Source organism: Eretmochelys imbricata, chromosome 10 (genome assembly GCF_965152235.1).
Source record: "Eretmochelys imbricata isolate rEreImb1 chromosome 10, rEreImb1.hap1, whole genome shotgun sequence".
NCBI lineage: Eukaryota > Metazoa > Chordata > Testudines > Cheloniidae > Eretmochelys > Eretmochelys imbricata.
The window spans coordinates 46,599,275-46,625,290 of NC_135581.1; the positions used below are offsets into that span (position 1 = coordinate 46,599,275).

At 53.9% G+C, this 26,016-nt stretch overlaps 1 protein-coding gene across 2 annotated transcripts in view; it reads right to left on the reverse strand.

Moving 5' to 3' along the window:
* Positions 1-272: 272 nt before the first annotated feature.
* SEMA7A (semaphorin 7A (JohnMiltonHagen blood group)) overlaps positions 273-26,016 on the reverse strand; it is a 73,979-nt gene continuing 48,235 nt past the window's right edge. Inside the window, exons 3-15 of one of the 2 annotated variants that reach the window (XM_077827815.1) lie at positions 21,633-21,766; positions 20,671-20,712; positions 19,959-20,054; positions 19,163-19,244; positions 17,772-17,882; positions 16,123-16,262; positions 15,372-15,553; positions 12,994-13,102; positions 11,182-11,380; positions 7,894-8,009; positions 6,028-6,179; positions 4,554-4,627; positions 273-3,046 (exon numbers count right to left, since the gene is read on the reverse strand). In XM_077827815.1, the coding sequence (XP_077683941.1) occupies positions 2,688-3,046; positions 4,554-4,627; positions 6,028-6,179; positions 7,894-8,009; positions 11,182-11,380; positions 12,994-13,102; positions 15,372-15,553; positions 16,123-16,262; positions 17,772-17,882; positions 19,163-19,244; positions 19,959-20,054; positions 20,671-20,712; positions 21,633-21,766 (1,796 nt within the window). In that variant the 3' untranslated portion in view covers positions 273-2,687. Of the gene's footprint in view, positions 3,050-4,553; positions 4,628-6,027; positions 6,180-7,893; positions 8,010-11,181; positions 11,381-12,993; positions 13,103-15,371; positions 15,554-16,122; positions 16,263-17,771; positions 17,883-19,162; positions 19,245-19,958; positions 20,055-20,670; positions 20,713-21,632; positions 21,767-26,016 lie in introns of both variants that reach the window. The other variant, XM_077827814.1, reaches the window with a different exon arrangement.

Sequence of the window (26,016 nt, forward strand, 5' to 3'; positions counted from 1 at the left end):
TACAATCCAAGGACACCTGAATACACACAGTCAGCAAATCATCTAGGCATGCGGCTAACTGCTTTGCTGAATCGGGGCCTGTTTCCCGCAGAGCAGCTCTCTTTCCACATGGCAGGACCCCTCCAGCTAAGAGATGGGGCCCTAATCATGACCACACTCACGCTTTAGTTAATGAAAAGTCACAGCTTTATTGAGAGGTTTTTTGGGGGGGAGGGGAACTTTAAAAAATCCCCCTCTACAACAGTGCGATGCAAAATTAACATGGAAACAGATAATAAATAAGCCTTTTAATAGTCACATCATTATGATACTAAAGTGCTTTGAGAAAGGCTGTAACAAAACCAGTGTATAAACACACAAGAAAGGGTTTGCGAATATCAGAAAACGTAGTGCAGCAAAATATGCTCCATGGCTGGGTGGCCAATGCCCAGGAAACTGACAAAACATGTGATGCCCACAGCCTAAGGAGAATTCTGCTTATTTCACAGTTTATCCTAATCTCACTAGTTGAGCTGAAATGGTCAGAAACAATCAACTCCTTCTAGCATCACTGAGAAGGCAAGACTCTTTTGAACAATTTTGATGAGACTCAGACTTGGGTATCAAAGTCTACATTTTGTCCTCCGATACATGCCAGCAGCTCCCAGAAACTTTAGAGGGACATGTGTGCAGGTCAACAAAGCCAGAATTTGACACCAGAACTGGATTATTTCCAGGAAAGTCTCCTCATCCATCCATCACCACACTCATCCCCAGGGTATCTGAGTACCTCTTGCACATCTTTCTCCTTTGCACACAGCCCTGCTTACAGCCAGCTCAGGCTCATGAGTGCTACGTGTGGGTATTGCTGTCTAATCTGTCTACAGGCAGGGCCACTAGTGCCGGTTCCGGATTCCTTTTCTCTAGTGTATAAACTCAATATAAAAAGGTTAAGCAAGTAGAAGTCAATTTAAGGTATAAAAAAAATTAAGTATTATTTTTGGACCCAAATCTCTGAATAGAGATGGGTACAAAACAACCCCCGAATCTGAGGCTATTTCCTACTCTGGGGCTGTTCAGAGACAGCTTGCTACTTCGTGGCTAGCTCCTGTCACTGTGCTGGCTCAACGAGACGCCAGAGCGACCTGCCCCCTGACCTTGAGAGACGTGCAGATCCAGAACTTCACAGGACTCAGGCCTAGCTCCAGTTCTATTGCAGGCACACCCATTCACGCTCGGATCGATCACAAATGATTGTAATATCCAGGTGACTAGCTCCTTATATACCCTGATGATCCACTAACAAACCCACACAGAGGTGCTCAGCTATTGGATTTACACACACACACACAATGATCTGCTCTCACTCTCAAAGGTATTTACACACACACAAAACTGAAATGCATTTCTACCAGGCCTCTCTGACCCCTCCCAAGAGCATCTCCTTTTCTGGTGAGCAATAGAATCATAGAATCATAGAATATCAAGGTTGGAAGGGACCTCTGGAGGTCATCTAGTCCAACCCCCTGCTCAAAGCAGGACCAATCCCCGATTTTTGCCCCGATCCCTAAATGGCCCCCTCAAGGATTGAACTCACAACCCTGGGTTTAACAGGCCAATGCTCAAACCACGGAGCTATACTCCAGGGCCCTGGAGTTGCACAGTGCTTTAGGGTAATGGTGGTGTAGATATTTGGGCTCGGGCTGGAGCCTGGGCTCTAGGATCCTGTGAAGGGGAACGGCCCAAGATCTCAAGGTCTACACGATTAAATAGCCCCTTAGCCCGAGCCCTGCAAGCCGGAGTCAGCTGGCACGGGTCAACGGCAGGTATCTACTGTCAGGTGTCTGTAGCCATATGCTTAGAGAGGAATCTCTCGGAGGCAAGCCGGGAGACTTGCCTGGACTCTGACTGGGCAGGCTGGGAGTGGAATAGATAATGGTTTCCAAAAACGTAGCAACAAGAACATTAGACAAGACCAACAAGCCGTCAAGATGGGCAGTTCCAGCGGATCCCCCCCAGCCTTGATCCTCACCACATGCCCAGAGTCTGCAGGAACCCAGGACAACTGCATGAATTAATGCAGCTCATCCTCTGTATCCATGTGCCTCTCCTGACTCATCTCCTCCGGCGCAGCCGGACTGACTCTTGTCCCTGCTTAGCTGGGCTCTCCCTGCCCCACAGGCTGCTGCTGTCTACAGCAATTGCTCTGCCTTTCCCTTTCAGCGGAGAAACACCAAGGCAGGATCCTTCCCCGGAGCACTGGAGCACCCACAGAGTCGGCGCCTATGCGCTAGACACAGTCAGATCAGCCCCCTGCGTTACTCTCTTTGGTGGCATTAGCTTCAGTCCAGTCCTGACCCCTCTCTTTGGTGGCCTCAGCTCCTGTGCTGCATGGAATCAGGAGAGGGATCTGGGCTGGTTTCATCCCCTCCATTCAGTGTCCCTAAAACACCTTCCGGCATGAAGCTGCCATGATGGAATCGATGGGTATGGACATGTGGGGGATGGAATCCATCTGCTTGGAGTGGAAGGGATGCCACTTACGGAGCTAAGAGGGGGCCGAGATGCACAAAGATGAATGTCCAGAGAGCAGCCATTGGGAAGGGGCTACCCCTTCCTTTCTAAGGTGCTGGTAAGAAGGTGAGGGGTATCAAGAGTAGCCCAGATGGTGAGTCCTGGCCCATGGGCGTGGACACCACCCCACCCCTTCACTGGAACAGCAGGGCAAGAGCCATCATCTGCAGGAAGCCCAGCCAGAAGGAAGGGGAGGTGGCCGCAGCTTGGCTCCTCCACTGCAAAGTCTGGGAGGGCTTAGGTTGCTTCAGCAGCCATTCCCTCACGAGGGTTTGGGAGAAACCGTTCTCCTCTGAGATGCAGGTGTAGCGCCCGTAGCGGTCGTGGGTCACGTTCTCGATGAAGTGGAAGCAGGGCCAGTGGGTGGAGCAGTTCTGGATGCAGCTGCCATTGTGATGCCACTTGTAGGTGGCGGCATGGGATTCGGTGGGGCAGTACAGGAAATAGCGGGAGAAGAGCGCCACGGTGACGTTCCGGTAGCTCTCCAGGCTATCTGCTGGCAAGAGAGAGGAAACGAGATGGTTGTCCCCAAAACATGGTAAAGCATGAAATGGACCTGCTTCCCCCTTACTCACGGGAGGCGGGGAGGAGAAGGCCTCAACCCACCTATTCTGCATGTCCACCCAACGTGAATACACAAGCCTGATCGAAGGGGAACATTTCCATTGACTTCAATGGGCTTTACAAGGCCAGTGTTTGGAGGTTCCCTCCTGCTTCTTTAAAAGGCCTCAGACCACACCCGGGCAGATTTTAAAGGAGAAAATCTTTGTTCAACCCCAGCAGCTCCCTGAAATAAGTCAGGGCCAGCTGGGTGCCTGCAGAGTTCCCATTGCTATCAGCGGAGCAAGAGGCATGCATACAGGAAAGGAATGCGGAACCTGGGTTTACAGCAGGGTGAAGGGTTACTACGGATCGTGGGGGCTGCACACAGGGTAGTCTGACTCCTGCTTCCTTTGACTTCAGGTATTTTACAGAGGTTAGTTTGGCTGTGTCCCATTGTCCTGGGCTGGAGTGGATCAGAACTGCGCCACTGCATGTCATAGACTCTATACTGCTAATAGCAATTCTCTAGTTCAAGTGGCAGGGGCCCATGCTTTCAGAACAGGAGGAGCTGAGCTCTAGTCCTGAGGAAGTTGAGTGGCCTCAGTTGGCACTGTGCTACGTGCCATGAAATGCTAGGGGCTGTGAATCCATCACCTTATTTAACTACAAACAGGTATTAACACAACCCTGCACATAACAGGGGTGAGAGATTCAGTCCTTCTCACCTGACTGCAGGTACTAGCTGCTTAGTAGCTTCAGTCCCCCTTCCCACAGAGGGGAGAGCAGTTTATGCAGAACAGTGCTTACTCTTGGCCACTAAGGGTCTGTCTTCTCTCCAGTGTTAGCCGGGAGATCAGTACTCCTGGGTTAAGCTAATGCCAGGAGCGAGCAGCCACTGCAAAGCCTTGCCCATGTTAATGTGTCCTCACTGGTGCTGTGCTCCCCCATGGGTTGCTAGGATTTCTGGGGGCCCATTCCATGATTCCTAGCATTGCAGTGAGCTAAGCCACTCTATGATTCTTCCCAGGGAGTTGTGGGAGTCTGTCCTGCTGGGCACAAGGTGGATTTGGGGAAGGCAATGAAGGACTACCAAATCGCAGGTGCATCCTTGCTGCAAAGTGGGCAGGTTACCAGTGCCAGCGAAAGCAGCACCCAAGCGCTAGCCTGCACCCCCTGCTGAGCCGGCTAGCCTGGGTGCAAAGCACTGCTAAATCCGGAGAGAGGGTTTTGCATGTGGATGGAAGGGGGGTTGGGGCAACACCCAGGAAAGAGCCCGAGTCAACTCTGCAGTGAAGGCAGATCCTACAAGGTACAATCTTCCCAAGGAAGGTAAAAGGGTGTATTAGAAAACCTCTTCCTAAGACATTAATTACCTACCTTACCCATGCCCTACCCGCCCAACTTTTCCCAAGAACAAGTGGCTCTAGAAATCAAAGAGCAGTGCTGATTATAAATACCTTCCTGCTGTTTGAAGCTGGAATGGGGACATATTTCCGGTGAGGACTCCAAGGTCAAGTTCTGTAGCATTGTCCTGAATAGAAGGGAAGTGGGAACAACTATTAACAGAGAAACAAAAGTCACCTAGTTGTTTATATTGGATTTCTTTCCTGGCCTTTGAAGATTTATCTCCTAGGGATCAGAGTTGGCCCTCCTCCTTTCTGTGACTGGGTGAAGGGAGAGAGAGACGTTGTACCATGCCCAATGATCTCCTCCACACACATTCACTCTACACTAGTCTTTTAGGGCCTGTCTACATTACAAAAACAACACTAATCCCTGGCTCTTATCTAGCACATTTGATCAGTAGAACTCAAAATGCTTTATCAGCAGAGATCAGGACCATTATCCTCATTTTGCAGATGGGGAAACTGAGGTAGAGGGGGGAAGTGACTTGCTCTAGGTCACCCCGCAGGCCAGAGGCATAGCCAGGACTAGAACCCTTGTTTCCAGAGTCCCAGTCCAGTGCTGTGGCTGCTAGGCCACGCTGACCCCTCTGTGTACCCAGGACTGTGATCAAATCACCTTCTTGTCTGGGAGGACAGGTAAAGCAAGTTATAACCATGTTGGAGAGCCAGGTGCCTGCCTGGGTAAAGCCATTAGTAATACTTAGTGCTGTTTGCATGGGTAGATCTCAACAGCTCAGGCTATGATACTTCTCCCCTCCCCTCCCCTCGCACTCTTCCATGGGAGAAACTATACCCAGTAACACCTAGGCAGGTAAGTGTTCTCCGTGTACACAAGGACCTCAACCGCTTGTGGAGCAATGGGCCAGAGCATGAGCTGGGGTCAATTGGTGCAGCTCCATTAACTTGGATATCGCTATATTGTTTCATGCCCGCAGACAGTCTGGCCACATGTGAATAAGGGTCTCACAGGCTGACGCAGAGGTGGGTAGGTATCATCCCCTTCTCATTGCTGGGCACTGCCACGTTCCACCCCAGAAGTGGGTGCATTTAAAGCAGGGCGTGAAAGCTCCATCTAGGCTCAGGATGAGCCAGGATAGTGGCCAATGGATACAGAGCTTTCCAGAGGAAAGCTAGCATAGTTAGGTCAGCTTCCATGCTGCAGTCACATGGTAACCCGAGCTAGCGTTCATCCTGGAGCAGTGAAGCTGCAGCAGGGTGAGCTTCCCCTGTCCAAACCCACCCAGGCTGCCAAACCCACCCAGTACCCTGGGGAGCTACTTGTGGGACAAGCCAGTGCTCAAGCTTGCACTGCTGCAGCTTTGCTGTTCTGGGACCCAAGCTAGCTAGATTGTAACTCGAGGTCGGCAGCTTGAGCGGCAGTCCCACCAGGCGATTGCCATCTGGATAGGCTTTACGCCTGTGACGGGGAAAGCAAGTGGGTGTTAAGGGTCGGGGGGTGTTTATTGTCGCCCGCACTGACACCAGGAACAAGCAATAAAACAGGGAGCATCAAAGGGAGACGTACAGGTTAGCTTTAACGGAGACGCATTTCCCATCTGCCCAGCCGCAGTAGGGATCCTTTGCCATGACGCAGCTCTCGCAGCTCCTGTGATATACCTCGCACATGTCCATGGGCAACTGGACCACCTCGCTCGGCGAGCTCACATAGAGCTTTGCCTGCACGGGGAAAACAAAGCAGAGCTATCACTCTGGCAGCAGTTCCTCATACCAGGCGCCTTCCCAAACCCCCCCTATTTACAGAGTGCTCTTCATTCCAAGGGCTCCCAACGCTCTTGGTGGGCTAATACGTACATAACCAAGGATCACTACCATTGCAATGCAGCCATCTCTGGGGTGGAACGCCGCAGCTGTGTAACAGCAGACAGTACGGCGATGCTACACAACAACCAGGAAAGTGAAGAAGAATGTAGCATCCCACCCGAACTGCAAGAGGAAGCTGAAATTGAAGTTACCCAGGTTGGGATTTGGAAACTGGGCCCTGGGATTAACATCCCTGTTCTTCCAGGAAGTGGCTTGGGATCCCCAGTGCTCAGGGGCTTGATCTGGTGTCTGGGTGTGACGAAGCAGGACTGTTCTTAATGTTTCCTCTGAATATTGCGGGGGTGCCTCAGTTTCCCCTATATAGTTCTTAAGTATCTAGGTGGTGGGATAAGGGTGTATGATCATTGCAGAGCCCTAGAGGGCAGGTGTGTGCAGGGGTCTGGACACAGAGAATGGCCGACACCCTGTTCCTGGCAACTGATGGCCTGGCCCTTCCCCCCTGCAAGGTGAGAGCTAAAGGGTTGGAGAACAAAGGAATCAGGTGACCTCCTGGCCCAGGAAAGGGACAAAGCCCAGAGGAGGAGGGGCTGGAGAGAGTTTCAGTTTGGGGCTGGCTGGGGACATGGAGTGAAGTGCAGACGTTGTTGTCTGGCTCACTGTCCCCCCTAAAATGGACACAGCTGAGGGGTCCTGTTCTCTGCACCTACAAGCTCTGTTTTAGACCATGTTCCTGTCGTCTAATAAACCTTCTGTTAAACTGGCTGGCTGAGAGTCACATCTGACTGCGAAGTTGGGGTGCAGGACCCTCTAGCTTCCCCAAGACCCCGCCTGGGCGGATTGGCTGTGAGAAGCACACGGAGGGGCACAGGATGCTGAATGCTCCGAGGTCAGGAAGGGGGAAGCCGTGTGAGCTTTTTGCCCTGCAGACAGTCTGCTCACAGAAAGGAGACTTCCCCAGAGTCCTGACGGACTTCATAGGGAGCAGTTCCAGAGCATCGCCCGGGGACTCCGTGACACTGGGAGGCAGTCTTTGCCCAACGAGGAGCAATTCCAGGGAACGTTACATCTGGAGATCAGGTATTTTAAAGAGTCTCTCTCCCTTCCTTTACGGCTAGCACCTGACCCTTGGTAGTGTGAGTGATTTGCCCACAATTAGCAGGTGGCATCAGGACTCTAGGTAGGACTTGGGGCAGCGTTTCTCAAATGGGGGTCTCGACCCAAAAGGGGGTCACAGTAGTGCCACTCTTACTTCTGCACTGCCTTTGGAGCTGGGCGGCCAGAGAGCGGTGGCTGCTGGCCAAGCACCCAGCTCTGAAGGCAGAGCCCCCACCAGCAGCAGCATAGAAGGAATGGTGGCATGGTATGGGAGTGCCTCGTCACTTTTTTTTGGAGTGGGGAGGGGGTGTCCCAGCAAAAAAAAAGTTTGAGAACCCCTGACTCAGAGAAATGTCCTTCAATCCTATGGGAAGCTGGAGGCAGCTCCAACATACAGACATCCTGAGCCCTGATAGGAAAAGCAGACTGTTTCTAAGTCTGGTGCCCAGATTCTGCTGCTTGTGTCACTGCAGGTGGGATGAGGCCACGCAGAGCGACGGAGGAAGGAACTCACCCTTCTATGATCCAGGGTCATGGCCAGGATGGGAGCTGGCTGTTGAAAGGGCTGGATCTCCAGGATGTTCAGGACGCCGTGCGGCATCTCCACTATTTTGTGGATATACCCTTTGTCTGCAAGAGACAGGAGAGCAAAGGTCAGCCCACAAAGCAGGGAGACTTGGAAGCACAGGAGGATGGTGCCAGGGCTATGCAGAGAACAGGGGAGAGAAAAAGCAGGGTCAAGATCAACGGCCCTGGGTCTAAAAGCAGAACCTCCCTTTTCTGCAGCGTCTCAAGCTGCATGGGAAGACAATGCCCTCTTTGCGAAACTTGGCATGAATTAGTCACAGGAACCAGCAGCCCATTGAAGCTTCCAGCAAGGGGCTGATTCCAGGGCCCTGACCGCTGCTGCTACGGACGGCAAAACAATGGGGGCCTTTTTGGAAAGGGCTCGGCAGAGCAATAAGCACCATGGGAAACAGCCAACAAAGGCTCGGCCTGTCACCGAGTGCTCTCAGCTCCATACCCTGCAGCTCCCAAGAGCTGGTTCCCTATTGCCACCTCTCACAGACTGGGAGAGGAGGCCCTGCTGCGAAGAGCAGGAAGGTGTGACTGTCCCTTTAACACCACAGAAGGGAAAATAAACTCAACCCAGATCTTTCCCCATCTTGGGGCATTTGACTAGACCACAAGTCTGGCCTCTCTTCCTCCTGCTCATGAGTCACATCAGGTTGGGGGAAAAGGAGGAGTACATATTCTCCTGTCCTGTTCTCTTTGGATGCAGACCTCCTTGTCCTATGTCACAGGTGGCCAGAGGGTTGCACGCCCTCTGATCCTGCCCCTACAGCACCTGGTTGACCCTGGAGAGTACAGCCCACTGAAACTGACAGTGGTGCACTGGGCCATCCCAGGGCACAGTGGGGCCGGGCAGCGCTCCCAAACGTTGCCAGCAACCAGCCCACCTGGGAAGGCTCTGTTGCCAGAGGGAGGAATCCCAGGATCTATGGGGTCGCTGTGCCACTGGGGGGGGCAGGGGGGGTTCTGGGAAGGGAGCACCACCTCCAAAGCTAATGATCTTCCGGCCCTGGTTCTGTCTCTTGTCCTCATCCCCAAGCCCATGGATGCTCCTAGGCAGGGACAGAGGGGTTGGGGGTGGGGAGGAGAGCACAAGACCATTGCCAACACCGCCATTTAAAAAAATAAAATAAAATAAAATTAGGCATCAGGGGAGCCCTGAAAATAAACAGACAAAACTGTGGGTTCTTCAATGGGCCTCCTACTGCTGGGTCCCACTTTCGAGCTCTTCTCTGCAACCAGGAGGGCTAGAAACTTTACATGCAAATTTCAGCTTTTCTTTTTAAAACAACGATCACCTGAGTCCAGGAGCTGGGGCTTTAAAGAAAACCTTGAGCATTGAGACTAGAAAGAGCGGGTGTTGCTGCAGAGGGCTCAGGAGAGGCCATGATGCTAGAAGCATGGGGAGGGGACAGCTCAGTCCTGAGCACGCGATGAGGCGGAATCACACGGCCATTCTATCTATTCACCTAGCTTAGGTACTGTGATATTGGGGGCTGCACAAGTATCTGAACGCCTAACACAATCCTTTAGGTATTTATCCTCACTGCACCCCACGAGGCAGGGCTCTGCTATTATTCACATTGTACAGTTGTGGAACCAAGGCACAGAGAGACTAAGGCCCAGATTTCCAAAGTAGCTAGGCACCATCCTTCCTCCCATGCTGGGCGCTGATCTATCAAGTACAACAGTTTGCAGCAAACCCCTCTAATAGGGTATTGGGAGTCTGACATTGTTCTCTGCATTCAGCTCAGGGCGTCGGCCAGGTCAGAAAGTCAGGTCTGTGGCGGGCAAAGATCCAGCCACGTCTGCCAACGTGGATCTGATCAGGGCACCTTCCCTGCTCCATGCTGGGAACCTCTGCTGGCTTCTGAGAAGGGCCCACCTCTCCCCTCTGCCATGCCCTGCCCAGGGAGGAAGCAGACCAGATTGTGACAGCAACTAGAGGGCAGGAGCCCAGAAGTGGCTCAGTGGGGGGAAGGCAGGTCAGCACTTGGACGGACGGACGGACGGACGGACGGACGGACGGACGGACGGACGGACGGACGGACACACACACGATGGGTATTCTGAGCTGCTGCACCTCAGCAGAAAGTTTGCATTGTTGGCTGAACCTGGTGGATTTGCAGCAGACCTCTTGAGAGATCTCCAGTCCTTCCTGCACAGGAGTACGAGCCTCCAACAAAGGATTTTGGCCCCGCTGCTTCCAAACCCATTGAAAAGGCTCAGGGCATGTGCTGAGTTTGGTTTTGCACAGCCCCAGTGTGCAAAGCAGGGGGGATGGGAGGGTGTTTGGATCTGGGCCTTTGCTTGGGGAAAAGGTTCTTATGTCACCCTCAGCCTGTCTGCCTAACCCTAGCTCTGTATTGAAAGCCCCAGACAAGCAGGAAGGTTATATGCCTGCTAGCCAATACCAGTTTCCCCAGAACCGAACATGGGGATTTGCAGTGCTTCATTTGTAATGAAAGAGGTGTCGGGGCTATGAACTGCCAAGTCGAGGGGCACCGGGGCTCAGCCCTGGCTGTCCTTTGACAAATCAGCACCTACCACAAAGCAATGTCACAGCTACCAGAGCCGCAGAGCAGTGGGTATTAAATATATGGCACAGCTCTCAAAGGTCACTCACTCTCACGCACACCCCACTTTTCCAGCCTGCACTAAGCGAGCCTCCACTGGGGCCAGAGCTTCAGGTCATATAAAGTGAGTCTAGTTCCACTGAAGCCAAACGATGGAAGGAGTCAAACGGCGCTACATCCATTTACACACGCTGAACATGTGGCAGGTGATTGCTATTTAGTAAAGGGCCCCATTTCAACAAGTAAAACCCAAGGCACTGCACTTAGTCACGACAGACTACAAAATACAGATGCTTCCAGCACAGGGCCTTCTATCTCAGGGTGTGCAGTAATGAACTGGCTAGAGGTAGGGATATGTGTGTGTGTACTCCCATACCACTTCCATCTACAGGATGGAATTGGAACTGTTTACCTGTGTGTCATAAGCCCTACACTGCTAACAGCTCATAGAGATTCTCCTTTAATGCTTTAGGAGCAGACTGCTATGCGTTCTATCCCTGCAGTCATTGGAAATTTCCCAGTGGCCATGGGGTGTAGTATAGGGACAAACACAGAGTCCCCAGGTGGCCATGGATTAGTTCCAGTCCAGTGCTCCGGAAGGGGCTGCCCTGCCTGGGTTCTGAGGGTAAAAGGTGGAGAAAAACAGTCCGTACCTGTCACCAAATAGAGGACGTTGTAGGTGTGTCCGTCCCTCGCCTGGATGCGATGCACCCCGATTTTCTGGTAGCGATTCTTGTTGTGGAATAGGGGACTATTCCTTGGGGCAACAGGCTGCACCTTTTCCTCCACTGCCGGGTGGAGGTCAGCTATTTTGAAAGTCTCGGGAGGGGTATGATTTCTGCCCCAAGGGCACTGAGCCAAGAGAAAAAAACACCACCACATTATCAGGGCCATCCAGATCCACAGGGAGACAAAGACATGGGTGAGCCATCTCCCCTGCTAATTCCCCAAGGGAACCCTGGGACAAGGAAGCTAGCTACCAGGGGTGTGCTCAGGCACCTTTGCTCTGCTGTGTCAGCAGAAAAGCCCCAGGGAGAATTCCCCCAGCACAGCTGTGGTGTAAAGCAGCCACAGGCCACCCTCGATGCCTGGTCCTGGGGGCATGCCTGGGAGGCAGGCTCTGGAGGAAGTGGGGCCATAGCACAAAGCGCTAAGGCAATTCTAGGCAGCACCGCAGCCCGCTCAGGGTGGGCTACCTAACTTGTGCCATTTTGGCCCCTGGCACAGCCCAGACACAGGAGGGTGCAGAAGGGGCTTAAACCACCATGCCACCCCCTGGGCTGGAAGCTTGGTCTCCAAGAGGCACAAGCAGCCCATATTTCAGAGGCCGTCCCTGGTTCCTACCAGGGAGGCATTAGCTAGTTGGGGAGAGGGAATGTGGTTTCTGCAGCAGCTGCAATCCCAAATGCTCCAGAGATGTGTCACACACACCCAGTGTCCCCCCCTGACCCACATGGGGACACGCTCACAGCCTGAGGCACAAGAGAGCCCATCACCCCTATCTTCTCATGCAGTGGTCATAGTCTTATCCAGCCCTGTTATAGATCTGGCCCCAACGCACAAGGAACCTCTGCAGCAGTGACAGGTGCAGCTTCCCTGTGCGCTGGGCAGCAGACTGGTGCTTCTCAGCCGATGGCCCAGTTATCACCCAGCCTGTGCCCTTGGCCCCACATGGGTAATTCATCTGAGTCACTAAGGCAGAGTGACGCTTTGCCCTCAGAAAACAGGTTTAAAGCCCAGATCCTCAACGGTAAATGGGAGTTGGGTCCTTAAGTGCCTCTGAGGATCTGGGCCACAGAAACCCTTCTCCCTCTCATCAGTCACTTGCCTTGTGTCTTCAAGGTCCCCACTGTCTAACAGCATTGACATCAACGGATCAGCCCCCAATAAGTTCCCCCTTCTCTAGCTCATCCCATCTGAGGAGCTCAGAGCCCCATTATATACATTAAGGACTGAAATGTGCCACTGTCACCTGGCCAGGAACTTAGATTGTAAACTCATTGGGGCAGGGACCATCTTGGCAGAAGCGCCCTAAAAGTGTGTGAGGGGCCCCACAGGTACCCAAGTGCCCCCCTGAGGCCCTGCCCCTTCACTGTCCATCCCCCCCACGAGGTCCCAACTCCCGCTCACTCCTCTCTGCCCTCTCCTCCTGTTGCTCGCCCTTACGTCAGAAGTGGGAGTGCATAGCCCTCATACTTTTAAAAGTGGGGGGGCATGGCCCCCTGGCCCTCCCTGTTCCCAGCACCCCTGGTACAGCACCTAGCATCATGGACTCCTGGTCCCTAGAACTAATCAGTATCCCCCATTTTTCAGGGGGGAGAAGCAGAAGCAGTACAGAGAGATGAGGGGACTTGCCCAAGGTCACTCAGGAGGTTAGAGGAAGAGCTGGGAATACAAATCAGATCTTCCGCCTCCCGGTGCTTTAAGCATCAGACCACCCACCCAGAAGGCCAGCTGTCACTCACCTGTCCAGGACGGATGTGGGGCATGTCCTTAGTGTAGCCTTTGAGTTTCGATGTCCGGAACACAGTGTCAATGTCACCGATGGTGTAGACACAAACGGCAGAGTACCCCCTACAAGCAACAAAACAAACAGAGGATCAGGGCCTGGCCGCCATTCTGCTACTGCTCAAATTCTTAGCCATTGTTTCTCCCAAGCTGGTGGGGGGGGGAGGGAAGGTTTATTACATAACCATGGATAGGGACAATTCTAACTATATCCCAGACACGTCTCAGCCAATGAGAATGGAGGGATGAAGCAGCAGGTCCAAGCCATGTGACAGTGGAATAGTAGCCATATGGGTGAGGCCATATTAGCCAGGACACCAGAGTCATTTTGAAATAGATGCCAGCATCCTAAACCGGAAACCGTGACTCAGGCAAAACCCCCACTGAAATTAACAGCAAGGGCACCAGGGCTGTGCTTAGTAGAGAGATGCTGAAGGCTCTCTATTCCCCAAGGAAAGATTGTCTATCTTAGGTACTTCTATGGCACTATTCCTGGAGCCTCACAGTGTTTTATGGATTTATCCTCAACCACCCTGGGAGGCAGGGCAGTGCTGTTATCCCCATCGTACAGATGGGAAACTGAGGCATAGAGAAACTAAGCAACTTGCCCAAGATCACATGGGAAGTCAGCAGCAAAGCAAGTGAGTTTGCATCGAGGAGGAGGAGGAAGGTCGGGGCTCCTATAGGGGGACAGCTGCAGAGTGAAGCTGCAGGGAAAGGTGGTCTCCTGCAATGGTCCCCCCAGGACAGGACATGTCCTCAGGAAGGAGGGGCTGAGCCCAGCTTAAGCCTGGGTGGACGATTGTGTTTGAGAACTCTGTTAATTTAATAAAAACCCAGACCCTTGGAAGGGCTGTGACTGAAAGACACTGTGGAGTTTGTTGAAGGAGCCCTGGTGAAGGGGGAAAAAAGGGCAGGGGCACTTGGGTGGCAGCTGGCCCCGTTACACAATAGGATCACATTGTGATGTGGCAGCAAATGCCACACCACTGGCATCTTCTCAGCATGCCGCTATCTCAGCGTCCAATGACACTGCTGTCAATACAACAGCATCTCCTGACAGACCAGCGGGCAGGGAAAATAAAGGCTTTAATTGCCTTGCGTGCTCATAAAAACTGGGAGAGTGGCGCCAATTTCAGAAGATGCAAACCTGAGCATCGCCAGGGAGAGACCTCACAGAGAAACTAGCTTTTTAAGAAGTGTTTGCTCAGCACCTAGCCCTGTGGGACCCTGATCTCTGAGAAGAGCCTGTGGCCACCCCCATAATACTTCAATCAATCAATCACTCTCTCTCTCTCAGTTCAGTGTCCTGGGCATTTCTCAGTGGTGTCTCAAATCAGCAGTATTAAGCACCATAATGAGAAACAGCAAGGGGAGAGTGCAAAGCAAGTTTCCCTGAGCAGGGATGGCTGGAGGAAGCGCCATATGGGAGCATGTTGTCCCTGGAGCTAATAGTTTGTCACAGAGCTGACACTTGGCCTCCCCATCTCTGCAACCCTGGGAAGATGGGCCCCTGAAAGTCTTGACTCACACTGGGAGAAAGCAAGAGAAACAGACAGCGAAGACTGATGGGAAACAGACAGGATGGAAGGGAGCAGCAGACACCCAAGGGCTAGACATCCCACGGAGAGGGCCCACCCCAGGATTACAGAAAACAAAATAGCCTGTAACATAAATACTACAGGGAGCGAAGGGGAAGACTGTCAAGGTTAAGACCTGGAGTGGGCCAAGTTACTTGGGTTAGGTTAAGACATGGAGACCGTCCTGGCTTCCCCCAGAACTGGCCCTAGTAGGGGAAAGCCAGCCCGCCCTTTTTATCTGGCTTGCTGGGCCCTGATTGGCCTTTGCCTGCTCCCACCCCTTCTAGGCACCAGTGGACCAGCTCTCACTGATTCTGCCTGCAGCTGATCACGGGAGGCCTCTCTAGGCAGCCCCTAGCTGTCCGAACTTGCTGCTCTTCCCTCCCAGCAGGGCACCTGCTGAAGGTGGAGTGCACCAAGGTGTTGGGGTCACCAACAGGGGGCAGTGAATGCCTGGTATACCCCATCACAGGGCCCCAGTCCTGCAAGGGACTGGGGCCTTGATGGGGATGAAGGTGCTCAGCACCTCCCAGGGTTGGGCCCACAAGCGGTCTTCTCTGATGGCATGAGCAACAAAGCCACGGGTGGCAAACAGTAGCAGAGGAGCACTTGCTTTCAGTTTCATGCCTTTCCCTCTCAGCTATGAGGGAGCTGGGGTGAGTGGACCAGCTATCTAGCGGCCAGCTCCTGAGGTGCCTTTGAACACCCCTACCCTCGGCTCTGAGGCTGTGGCCTGCGTGGGCCAAGATACTCACCAGGAGTTGGAGAAGAGTCCATACACTCTGGTTTCCCTCCAGTTCTTGTCTGACGGGACAATGAAGACATCCTGCAGCAAGTCGAAGTTGCCCTTGGTGGCCGGGTTGACACAGACCAGTGTGGCCTTCAGGAAGGTTGTCCACTTGGAAGCAGAGAGGGAGCTGGTGCCCCCTTTGTCACCCTGGGGGACACAGCAGAGCCTCAGAGCCCATCCCAGAGGAGGGGGATGCAGGAGGGAATCTCTGGCACACTCCCAGCCCCTTGAATGGCTCTCCATTATCTATCTATCGTACTTACATGGCCTCCCATCACCGCAGCATGTGAGCACTTCACTATCTTTAATGTGTTTATCCTCACAATACCCCCATGGGGTAGGGCAGAGCTGGTATCCCCATTGTGCAGAGGGGGAAAACGAAGGCACTGAGAGACTGAGGGACCTGCCCAAGGTCACGCAGGAAGTCTGTGGCAGAGCCACATCCTGATCCCTGGTTTGCACCTTGGACCACTAAACCATCCTTTCAGCTTGCTCCCTTCCAGCACTTCACTTCTAGGCAGGTCAGAAATCAGGGGGTGCAAAAAATGACCTACGGCAGCTGGGTTCTCTCTCCACCTCCAGCACTGCTTTGTAATGCCCAGAGCAACCTCCTCACCATGCGGCCGCACCAGCTCCCAGAAGCAGGGGAAACTCATGGAGGCAATGCCATTGGCTTTCTAACCCGCCCTGCCTGTCCCACTCTGCCTGCTCTGTACCTTGCACAGCTGGGCCACTCTGGAGACATTTAACGGGGCCTCGGGACTCTTGTCCGGATTGTCTTCTTGAAAGAAATAGTAGATCTTGTCATCATGGCGCTCATCTTGCTTGATGACAGTGGCTTTCACAAACTTCGGGTCTGGAATGGAGGAGGAAGAGCCATGAGAATGGGACAGACAAGCAGACATGTCCTAAAAATCTCTCCTAATAGAAGGGCACCTGTGACAACAATCGCCAGGGATTGAACCAGGAACCTCTAGGACTTAAACAAGTGAACTTCTGCATCTGAAGAGCCATGCTACAAAGCCAGGAACTGAAACCGACTCAGATCCTCTATAGATCAGACACAAAGAGAGACCACCCCGACACACTCATCCGTGGCTTACCCCTGTTCCTGTTCCAACACCCTGGTTTAAGGCTCTGGATCTTGCCTTTTGCAGCTTCCTTGAAATGTCAAGGCTTTGGAGTCCAGCTCAGTCGAGTTCCCAGGCTGGTGTGCATGGAAGGAAACCCGTTTCATGGAGACAACTGAGTGCATAGGGGAAATGCCACGGCATGGAAAGGAGGACCTGCGGGCTTTGCAGTTGTTTGTGTTTAACCAGGGAAGTCCGGTAACGATGCAAGAGCCCTATTAATACACCTCCCTGGCTCCATGAAGTCAGTTGGAGGGGAGCGCGGAGGCTCATTACTTCGTGTCCCCCGGCACGGAACAGCCTGATTACGTGATGCCCTGGGAGCATCTGCTTTGTTTGCTTCTGCAGGCTCCGTGTTTGCGCTTGACCTGCTGCCATTTTTGGCCCTCATCTGTGAGGGGGATAAAATCCCCTCGCCAGGTAGAAACCCCTGACTCTTCCCTCTGCCAATCCACCGGGGGGCGGGCGGAGGGAGGAACGATGCTTTCCAGATTTGGATTCATTACCATGCCCCGGCGATAAGAGGAGCAGCCTTTGGGCTCCACCAGGTGTCCATTTGTGGCCAGATGGGCAACTGAAGCGCTCTGCTCGGTTGCCACCAACAGGCAGTGATTGCAGCTGGCGGGCCAATTAAACAGCTGCATTTCCTTCCGGCTTCAAACACGGGACGCTACGTCCATTTTTCCAGTTCTTTTTACACAGCTACTTCGGTTTCCCCCAACCTCACGCTGGAGGAACGGTTCCTCTGCAGCCACTACCCAGAGCATTTTGCACAGCACTGGCATTTAGTCCCCATCATTACCGGGACAACTTCCCCAGTGCAGCTAAAGCAAAGGTCCTGGGAGTTGCTAGCAATGGCTGGGGCCAAATAACAGGTGGAAGTTGTTTATCACTCCAGGGACGCCTTATTGTTCAGTGCTGCAAAGAGCAGGCCAGTAAATGCTTTGATTTCCTCTGCTCCAGTGTACGGCAGCCTCCCCATGGCTACCTAAGGAGATTGCCTTGCCTGCCATACTCCCACCCCCGGCATGCTGCTGCTGCGCTGGAGGACTTGTCCCCAAGCCACGTACTGACTCTGTGCAATCCCAGAGCAGCAGATAGGACTGGGGCAGAGGATGCAGGACAGCTTGTGGAAAGAGAACAAGGTGGAAACACCCTTACGTCCCAAGATCATCCTCCTGCTGGGATTAGCCTGGCAGGCAGCCCCAGCCCCAGGGGCGCTCTGCCATACTCACTCTGCATCACTGTGTCGCTGGTGTAGAGCTCCCCAGTCCCTCGGACCTGGCGGAAGCGGGGTATTTTCCCATTGTGTTGGTGCAAGCTGATGGTGGAATAGATGTCTTTGCCTGCAAGATGGGAAGGATCGTTTGCAGCCGACTCGTTTTTAGTTCTGCCAGTACTTGCCTAGGGAGTATTTTTCCCCTCAAGGGATCTAGCACAGGTGAAAGGAGCTGGGTTGATGACCCTGGAGGGCGGAGTCCCCTCAGATCCGCTGAGCGGGCCTGGCCTGGGTCACGGTGGTGCCAGCTCAGCCTGTATCAGCCCTGGTCTAGCAAAGAGCTCATTCTCCAAGGCCCACTCACGCCGTGGCTTCTGCGCTGGGCCAAGCCCTGCCAGTTGGGGTGGGAGTGGGGGGCTGGCTTTGGATCCAGGCACTCGTCCCCTGGGGGCCAGAATCAGCAGCATCACCCCTTAGCTAAGGAAAGAAACAATTCAACAGAGCCATGGAAGCAGCTCTGGTTTCCCAGGGGCAGAAGAAGAGCGGAGGGTTTCAGGGGAGAACGGCATTCACAGCAGCCTTGGACAGGGCATGGGGATGAACTCCCCACTCCACTGCCTTCTCCCCTGGGCATAGGGCTCAGTGGTAAGGGGTAGTGTTGGGGATGGGAGAAAACCAAGGGCCCCCAAGATAGGCAGAACGAAATGTGGCGCCTGGAAGCCCATCACAAGGGCTGAGCCTCTGTGTGCCTGCCTGGGTGAGGAGGATGGGGCCAGGTCCCCTGCGAGAGGGCAAGAGAACCCACCAGCCTCCCTTCTTTGGGCAAGTGGATGAGGTGTTGGCAATGCCAGACTGCCCAGCAGCTTGGGCACTGGGCAAGAGTGATAGGGGAGGGTTTGCAGGGTTACTACCCATCACCATGGACTCTGGCCAGCTTTGGCAGGACAGTCCCAGGCTCCTTCCTCACACTGCTCCAGAGATAGGCTCTAGCCCAGCCCGGAGGTGGCTCACCCTCTCCTGAGGCTTCCTCAGCAGCTCTGATGCTAGAATTAATGGGACTGACCCTGCACTGGGGGCCCACGACATCACCCTGTTCCTGGCTGGAGAGCAGTGCCCACTTCATGCTCATTCCACCTTGAGCTTCTCCCCAGCACGGAGATCTAAGGCCTGTCCTCTGACCAGCACCAGGCCGATTTACAGACCAGCGATGGCATGGCATGGAGACGGCACCATTCCCCCAAAGCCCCTCCCCAACGAGCACATAAACAAGGCAAAGCTAAAGACTCTGGGCCAGCCGCCCAACTGGTGGAAATCAGCGTGGCTCTACTGACTTCAGTGTTACACCAGCTGGGGCCCTGGCCCTGCGGTGCTACGGGCCGAAGAACAGACACAAGCATTCGGACTTACCATCAACAAGGACCAGGGAGTTCTGGTTAGGCACAAAAGGGGCCAAGCCCTGGGCGGCCTCTCCAACTTTATTCCGATCGGCCTGGGGAGGGCAGAGGGAACAATTAAGAGTCACTGTTGGTAGGAGGGGTTCTGGCACCTTGTTGTATTCTCCCAGCAGGGTAATGCAATCAACATTGGCTCCAAGGCCCCTCTGGAGCAAGAGGAGATTACCTGCCCCCCAGTATTTGGGCCTGGCATGTGCTCTGGCTGCAGGGGGTCCCATGCAGAGCTAGATTGGGTTGGTGCACCAGGAAGCTCAGGAAAGGTGTTTCCTCTGAGTTAAGGCTGTGGGGGGAGGGGTCAGGTCAAGTGTTCCAAGAAGAACTCTGGCATCAAAGCTAACCTGGAGGAACATTTACAGACAAGTGCATTGGCTTGGCTGGTGTTTTCCTGCATTCTCCTTTGCTGTTACTCACTAGAGATAAGTGATCCTTCCTGTCCTCTGCCACGGATCAGATTTCCCAGGCGGGAGCAGAGAGTGGGTTCGGTCATGGACTATTAAACTCAGCTTCCACATAGGCTTTCCCCACATAGGCTTCAAAGCACTTTGCAAAGGAAGGGGAGTGTGATCATCATCATCTGCATTTGACAGATGGGGAAACTGAGGTACAGACAGGCAGAGCAATTTACTCTGGTCATAGTGCAGGTAAGTGGGGACAGAACCACAGGTCCGATGGAGAAGACACTGGAGTAAGCATCAGGTGATCCAGGTTCTAGACCTGCTCACCTGCAGGTGACAAACTCCCTGGCTTACCAAGTTCCAGCAGGTGGGCTTGCAGGCATTTGTCCCACATAACAACAACATGTCGTTGTACTTGCCAATGAAAGTCAGGTAGTTCTTCTTCTCCTCCTGGAAAAGAAAAAGGGGTGCATGAGCCACGGTAGACAGTTTAGTGAATCCCAGCTGCTCCAGGCCCAACCTTAGGAGCCCTGGTAGTACCACTAAGCTGGAGGAGACACCAGGATTTTTCTGGGTATTAAAGCCAGGAGGGACCGTTCCCCATTGTGATCATCTAGGATGTCCTCCTGGCACAACACAGGCCAGAGAATTTTACTTGGGGAGGGGACAGCAGGATCGGAACACCCTCCAGAGCTCCAGTGTGGGACTCTCAGCCACCCCCACCCCGTAGCACAGAACTGACTCAATCTCCTAATTATACTTTCCCCATATTAATGGAATTTGGTGACTCCATATCTCCTGTTCGCCCCCGTCCCGCCAGAACTTCCCACCCCACCCCTGACCCTCAATTCTTCTGACTCATGTTCCCCCTGACTTAAGCCTACATCCTCCACCCCTCTAAGTGCCCATCAAGGTTCCTTTTACGCTGGGTGGCTTAGGAGTCCTACCGCTGAATGGAAAAGGTGCGCTAACAAAGCAGAGGGCTCCTCTGGACTATCTGGAAAACTCCTGATATTTCTCAGAGAGCTAAATCCACCTGGTGAGATCTCCAGACTTACAGACTTACTGGTTTTTGGCAGGCTTCTGTATCATGTGCAGGGAAATCCTCCTAGAGAAAAGGAATAAGCGTGGGTTAGTTCCTGCCCTTGCTGAACAACTGTCTGGAAGTGAATGACGAATGCCGGCAAAGTTCGGTGAACCCATGCGCCACCCACGGGCTGAACTGGCCAGGAAGATGTGGGTGGCTGCATGGCTGGGTCAACACAGATAGTCGGCACTTTCCAGATGGTTCCCATGTGGAAGCTACGGGTTGGGAGCACTTGGGAGGCTGGGCCAGTTCAGGGCCATATCTGGGAGTTTGGGATAAATGGAGGTGGAAGAGAGGCCGCAGGTGGGCAGAGGGTACAGCTGGGGGAACTAGTAGTGGGTTCAGGTCAGGATTCTGTCAGAGGGCTGTCAGGAAGGGCTCAGGTCTCTTGCTGGGGGAAGTGAGTAGGCATCAGTGGCTGGGTGGAGGAGGGAGTGTTAAGAGGGACTGGGGTTTTCAGAGGGTTAACCAGACTGTCCATTTGTATGACAGCAAGAGGGGTGGTGTCTGTGCCTTATCCCTAAGGGGTTAACTTGCCTGGGGGGAGTGGAAGGGCATGGAGACAACATCACCCATGCTTCCAGTGCCCAGTCCATGGTATAATTCAGAGCCCAAACCACACTGGCCTCCATCATCAGTGATCTCACTGGCTAGTCTATGTGACATCAGAATCACTAATGCTGAGGTCCAACTCTGGCTGGTCAGCTCCCTGGATAGATTGTGCAGGGTGGTTATCCAGAGGGATTAAAACACGGGGCTGGGTGTTGAGACACTGGCCTTCTCTTCCCAGCTTTGCCCCTGACTTGCTGGAGGAGGCTGGGCAAGTCACTAAGCTGCCCTGTGCCTCTGTTTCCCTAGCTGTGCAATGGGGAGAATGCGGCTGAATGACTTCACAGTGAGCTTGGGAGGCTAAGCCATGCACACCTATAAAGCCTCCTTACCGCGTGGTTACTGGAGCTCTCAAAGTCGAAGTAGTAGAGCTTTCCCTCTGCTCCCACCAAGAGAGAGGAATTCCCCTCCTCATGGTAGAGAGTTGTGAGAGTCTCATGCTTGTCCAGCAGAAAGCGTCTCTCCCCTAGAAAACACAGCAAAGAAGAGACTCAGCAGGAGTGTCCATGAATCCAGCAGGGTCGTTGTCGGATTACCAGCCACCCTGCCCCACTGAGGAACAGGAAGTACACACACTGATCTACGCCTCTCAGCTAGTTACTTTTGCCACACGGTAAACCCAACTGCGGAGACACCCCCCAGATCAAAGAGACCGTCACCATGTGCAGTAATCAGTAACACCACACCTGACGGATGGACCATCTAGCCTGGTACTCGGTGCCTTTCAGAAGGAGGCCCAAATGCCCGATGCACATCCACTTGCGCCATGCTGCACTGGGGGGGTGGAACCACTTCTTACCCTCACTCGTCCACCAGCACCAGGCTGGAAAGCTCTCGTCAGCTTCCTCGTAGCAAGTGAAACTGCAGGCACTGTGCACATTGGAGCAGCTTCTCACAACTGTCCTGAGCATTTACCAGCCCCTACTCATGTGACATGATAAGACAAGTATCTGGCCCACAAGAAGAAAAATAAATGGCTTTCCCCAAGTCAAGGAGAGCCCGGCCAGGTGGGGGCAGAGCAGGGGTCCGGAAATCGGGGCTCCTGGCTTCTAGTCCTGCCTTTCTGTGCCCTGCTGCATTGTACCAGAGCCCCAAAGGACATTGAAACAGAGTCTCTGCTACAGAGGGGAGCTAATACAGCCATGAGCAGGGGCCCTGTGTGGGGTGTGCAGCATGTAAAGACACTGTACCACGGAGCAATTCATGTTAGGGGTGGGGCAGGGGTTAATTCAGGTCAGATAAAAGCATTTGAGCTGCTGGGGGCTTAACTCAGCTGTGTCCACTGGGAGCTAGAGGCCTGAGGAGAACCAGCCACGTCTCCACTTTTGCGTAGCGCGGGTGGGCCGTGCCCGTCTCCTGGCACTGATCATGCTGGCGTGGCTCAGCCTCCAGCACAGAGGGGCCTGAGCCAGACCCCTGCAGTTGGCTGCCCTGAGCGTTGAGGGCTCTCAGAATCCAGCCCCCCTCCAGATCCACAACATTTTGCAGGCAGCTGGTGTCTAGCACAGGCCAAACCCCCAGATCTAGCCACCCCCAGATGGGGGTGGGGGGAATCCAGATCCGAATGCAGGGGCTCAAATCTCTCTCTACCTACCACACCAATAGCCACTCTCACTACCACCCGCACACTGGTGTCTGCCAGCTGATGCCTCCCACTTCTGGCTCAGCCATAAACAAGAAGAGAGCTAGAGAAGCAAGGCAGAGAGACACAGAAAGGGCAGGGAGGATCCTGATGCCCTTACAGGATGTGGTGGAAGGGAGGGGTTGGGAATATTTGATGCAGGAGGGCAGCAGATCAGAGTGGTTTGTCACTGACTCCAAAGCAGCCAGGTTATTGCTCTTCTTCCCAGACACCGCTAATTGCTAAGTGCGCTGTGCATCTGACCCTTCTGTGTGCAGAACAGGGAAGAGGATTACACAGCTGCCGAGAAACTGGGGGAGGAACAGATGAGATTACAAGGCTGCAGCCCTCCCAGGCAGACAGGAACAACATGCCAGACAGCCAGCATCCAGCCTTGAAGCTGCCTGCCAGTGTTGCAGAATCATACACTGCTCCCCCTACAGCAGCTCACAGCTGAGGACCTCAGAGTGCCAGGTAAACAAATTAACCAAGACTCACAAACCTGGGAACTAGGTCACCCCGTTTTGCAGATAGAGGAACTCAGGCAGATCAAGCAGCAACAGGACCTTCCGCGCAGCAAGTCAGTGGAAGAGGGAGGAACAGCTCCTGCTGTCCTTACTTACAGGCTGCATGCACTAGCCCACACAGTTCCATTTTGCTGCGCTCCCACGGCTCTTCCCCACCCAAGATCTAGTAGGTCAGAGGCAGCATGAGCTAGGTCAGGCCTTACACTGCTGAGTTCTACTGCTGACACCACCAGTGGCCAGGCACGTGCTTTCCAACATTGGGGAACTAACACCACCTCTGAAAAATCAGACAGCTGTTCCATGGCCTGAGGGGAGCCCCTCCTACTCCCTGTGCCTCATGAGGCTAATAAAACTCACTAGAGGGGAGGTGGTCTGGGGAATGGTGTCTACAAAGTGCAGTGAACTGATCAAGCCCAGTCCCAGTGGTGAGGAGGATTGCTATTCATTCTTCGCTTACGCAGCCGTGCACCGAGGGTCATTAGTGCAACAGCTGAGCTGCGGCGAAGATCCCTTCCCTGGAGAGGCCGTAGTGCGACTGCGTTGGTTCCAGGACGGGGAATCCTCATTGCCAAGTCGACCTGTGAGAATCACCCACCCTGGGATTTGTTAGGTTCTGCTCCAGCTGGGCTGGGCTTTGAGGGAAGCTCTGGGCTTCTTCCTCTCCCCGGGGCAAGGGCCCTCTCCGTTGATTCTCATGTCACAGCTGAGTTCTCTAGCAGAGTTCTCCTCCCACATCTCCCTTTGGTGCCTGACTCTGCAGGCCTGGAGCCACAACCGGAGCAGAGAGACCTGCGAACTCAGCCTCCAAGTGGGGGTGATGTCCCTGGGCAGTGCAGCTGCATCTGTGCCCCCTAGGGGGTATCTATAATATAGTGTAAAACAGGGGCATGCGCTAGTCGGATCCCTCCACCGTAGCCACATCACTCGGATTGCAAACTGCAGGCTGGCCACAAGACTTAGCGGGGAGCTAAACGGCAGCCTTGATGAAGAACGTAAAGCCCTGGGCCGCCATCAGAAGCAGTATTCCCCGCTGGCACACCAACGAGTGCAATGCATGACTTGTGCCCGCCCCGATTTGCAGCTGGTTGCTACAGGCCAGAGCCTTCCTTGCCTGGGCTGGTACACTCTCCTGCTTGCTAGTGAGACATCTCCCTGCTCGCTAGTGAGACATCTCCCTGCTCTCCGCTCTTCTCCTTCCTCTATTGCAGTGTAGCTGCTCCTTTCTGCTGTAAGCTTCCTCCCAGCGGTGCCCTGCCACTAATAGCGGACATGAGGATCCTAGTTTTTCCCTAGACTGGGGGAGGGGCTGTATCACCATCTTCTCTATTAAGAGCCAGGCACACTTAAGTTGCTGTGTCCAGACTATTCAGAGATCTGTCATTGTTCTGACTGTCTCTTACCCTGGCCATCTCGCTGCCCTGGTCTACACTTGGGCCTGCATCTCTTTACCTAGGTTGGGGGCTAGAATCCCAGCCTAGACAAAGTCCGATGTGTGCGGCCGTGTGGGAAGTCTGCACTGGGGCTGCCTGTGCTTTGCCCGACAGAGGGTCTGCCGACACCGCAAGAGCAAGCCCGCCTCGCTCAGTGAAGGCAGCTGAGAGAGGGTGACACCAGTCTGGCGGAGACCCTGGGTACGTACTCCGATCGCTAGCCCACACTGCGCTGTCTTCACCGCTAGCATTACCCAGGTTAGCTGGACTCAAGCTGGCTCGGGAGGCTAGCCCGGAACCAGACGTTGCTGCAGAGACAGACTAGCTGTTGGGTCTTTTACGCCAGCAGGAGGTTCACTTTCAGCCCCAGCGAGCCCATTCTTTCCTGCTGAGAAGGATCAATCAGCGGTGCGCATTGAGACTCAAGTACAGGAGGAGGGGGCGGGGGAGAGTCTGCAGCCCACATGAGCCAAGGGGAAAAAGGCCCCTGAGCAAGGAAATAAATCTCCGGCACGTGCCTCTTGATTGACAGAGTCAATGCGCAGGGTGGGCAAAGAGCAGGCTGCACACGACCGAGCTTCCTGCCAGGCGCCTTCGGCTGCTGTACTCAGCAAGTCAGAGGGCGCCTTGATTGTTCTGGTGGCTGCATTGTCTTCTCTGTGTCTCCTCCTCACAAGCAGCAGCACCTGGGATTCCAGCATGGGAGCTTCCTCCCAACAGTGTCCAGCTGGGACGCTGCATTGTGAACTTCCTCCCAGCAGTGCCCGGTCAATGCAGAGTGAGCACCTCCCTGGTCTGACCATGTTAGCGTGGACCAAGACTCCACCAGTGGCTTGTCAGTGCCAGACCCCAGCAGTGTGAGCTTCACCACATCACTGCCCATTTGACTGTAGGCCCAGCCCTATTGTAAAGCCTGTACTGGATCCCACGCATCACCTACTGAGGCAGCGTTGTACCTTCAGGTCACTACGCGCTGTGCCATGATGCTGCAACGCGACATGGCCAGGTTACCCCTCCTCCCTGCAAACAGAGGGCTCACCTCACCTCACCCTGCAGGCTAAGCTTGCAGGAGGCAGGACAGAACCATGAGAATGGGTGCACGATCCTTGTATATCCACAGCGGCCTGTATCGTTGTAC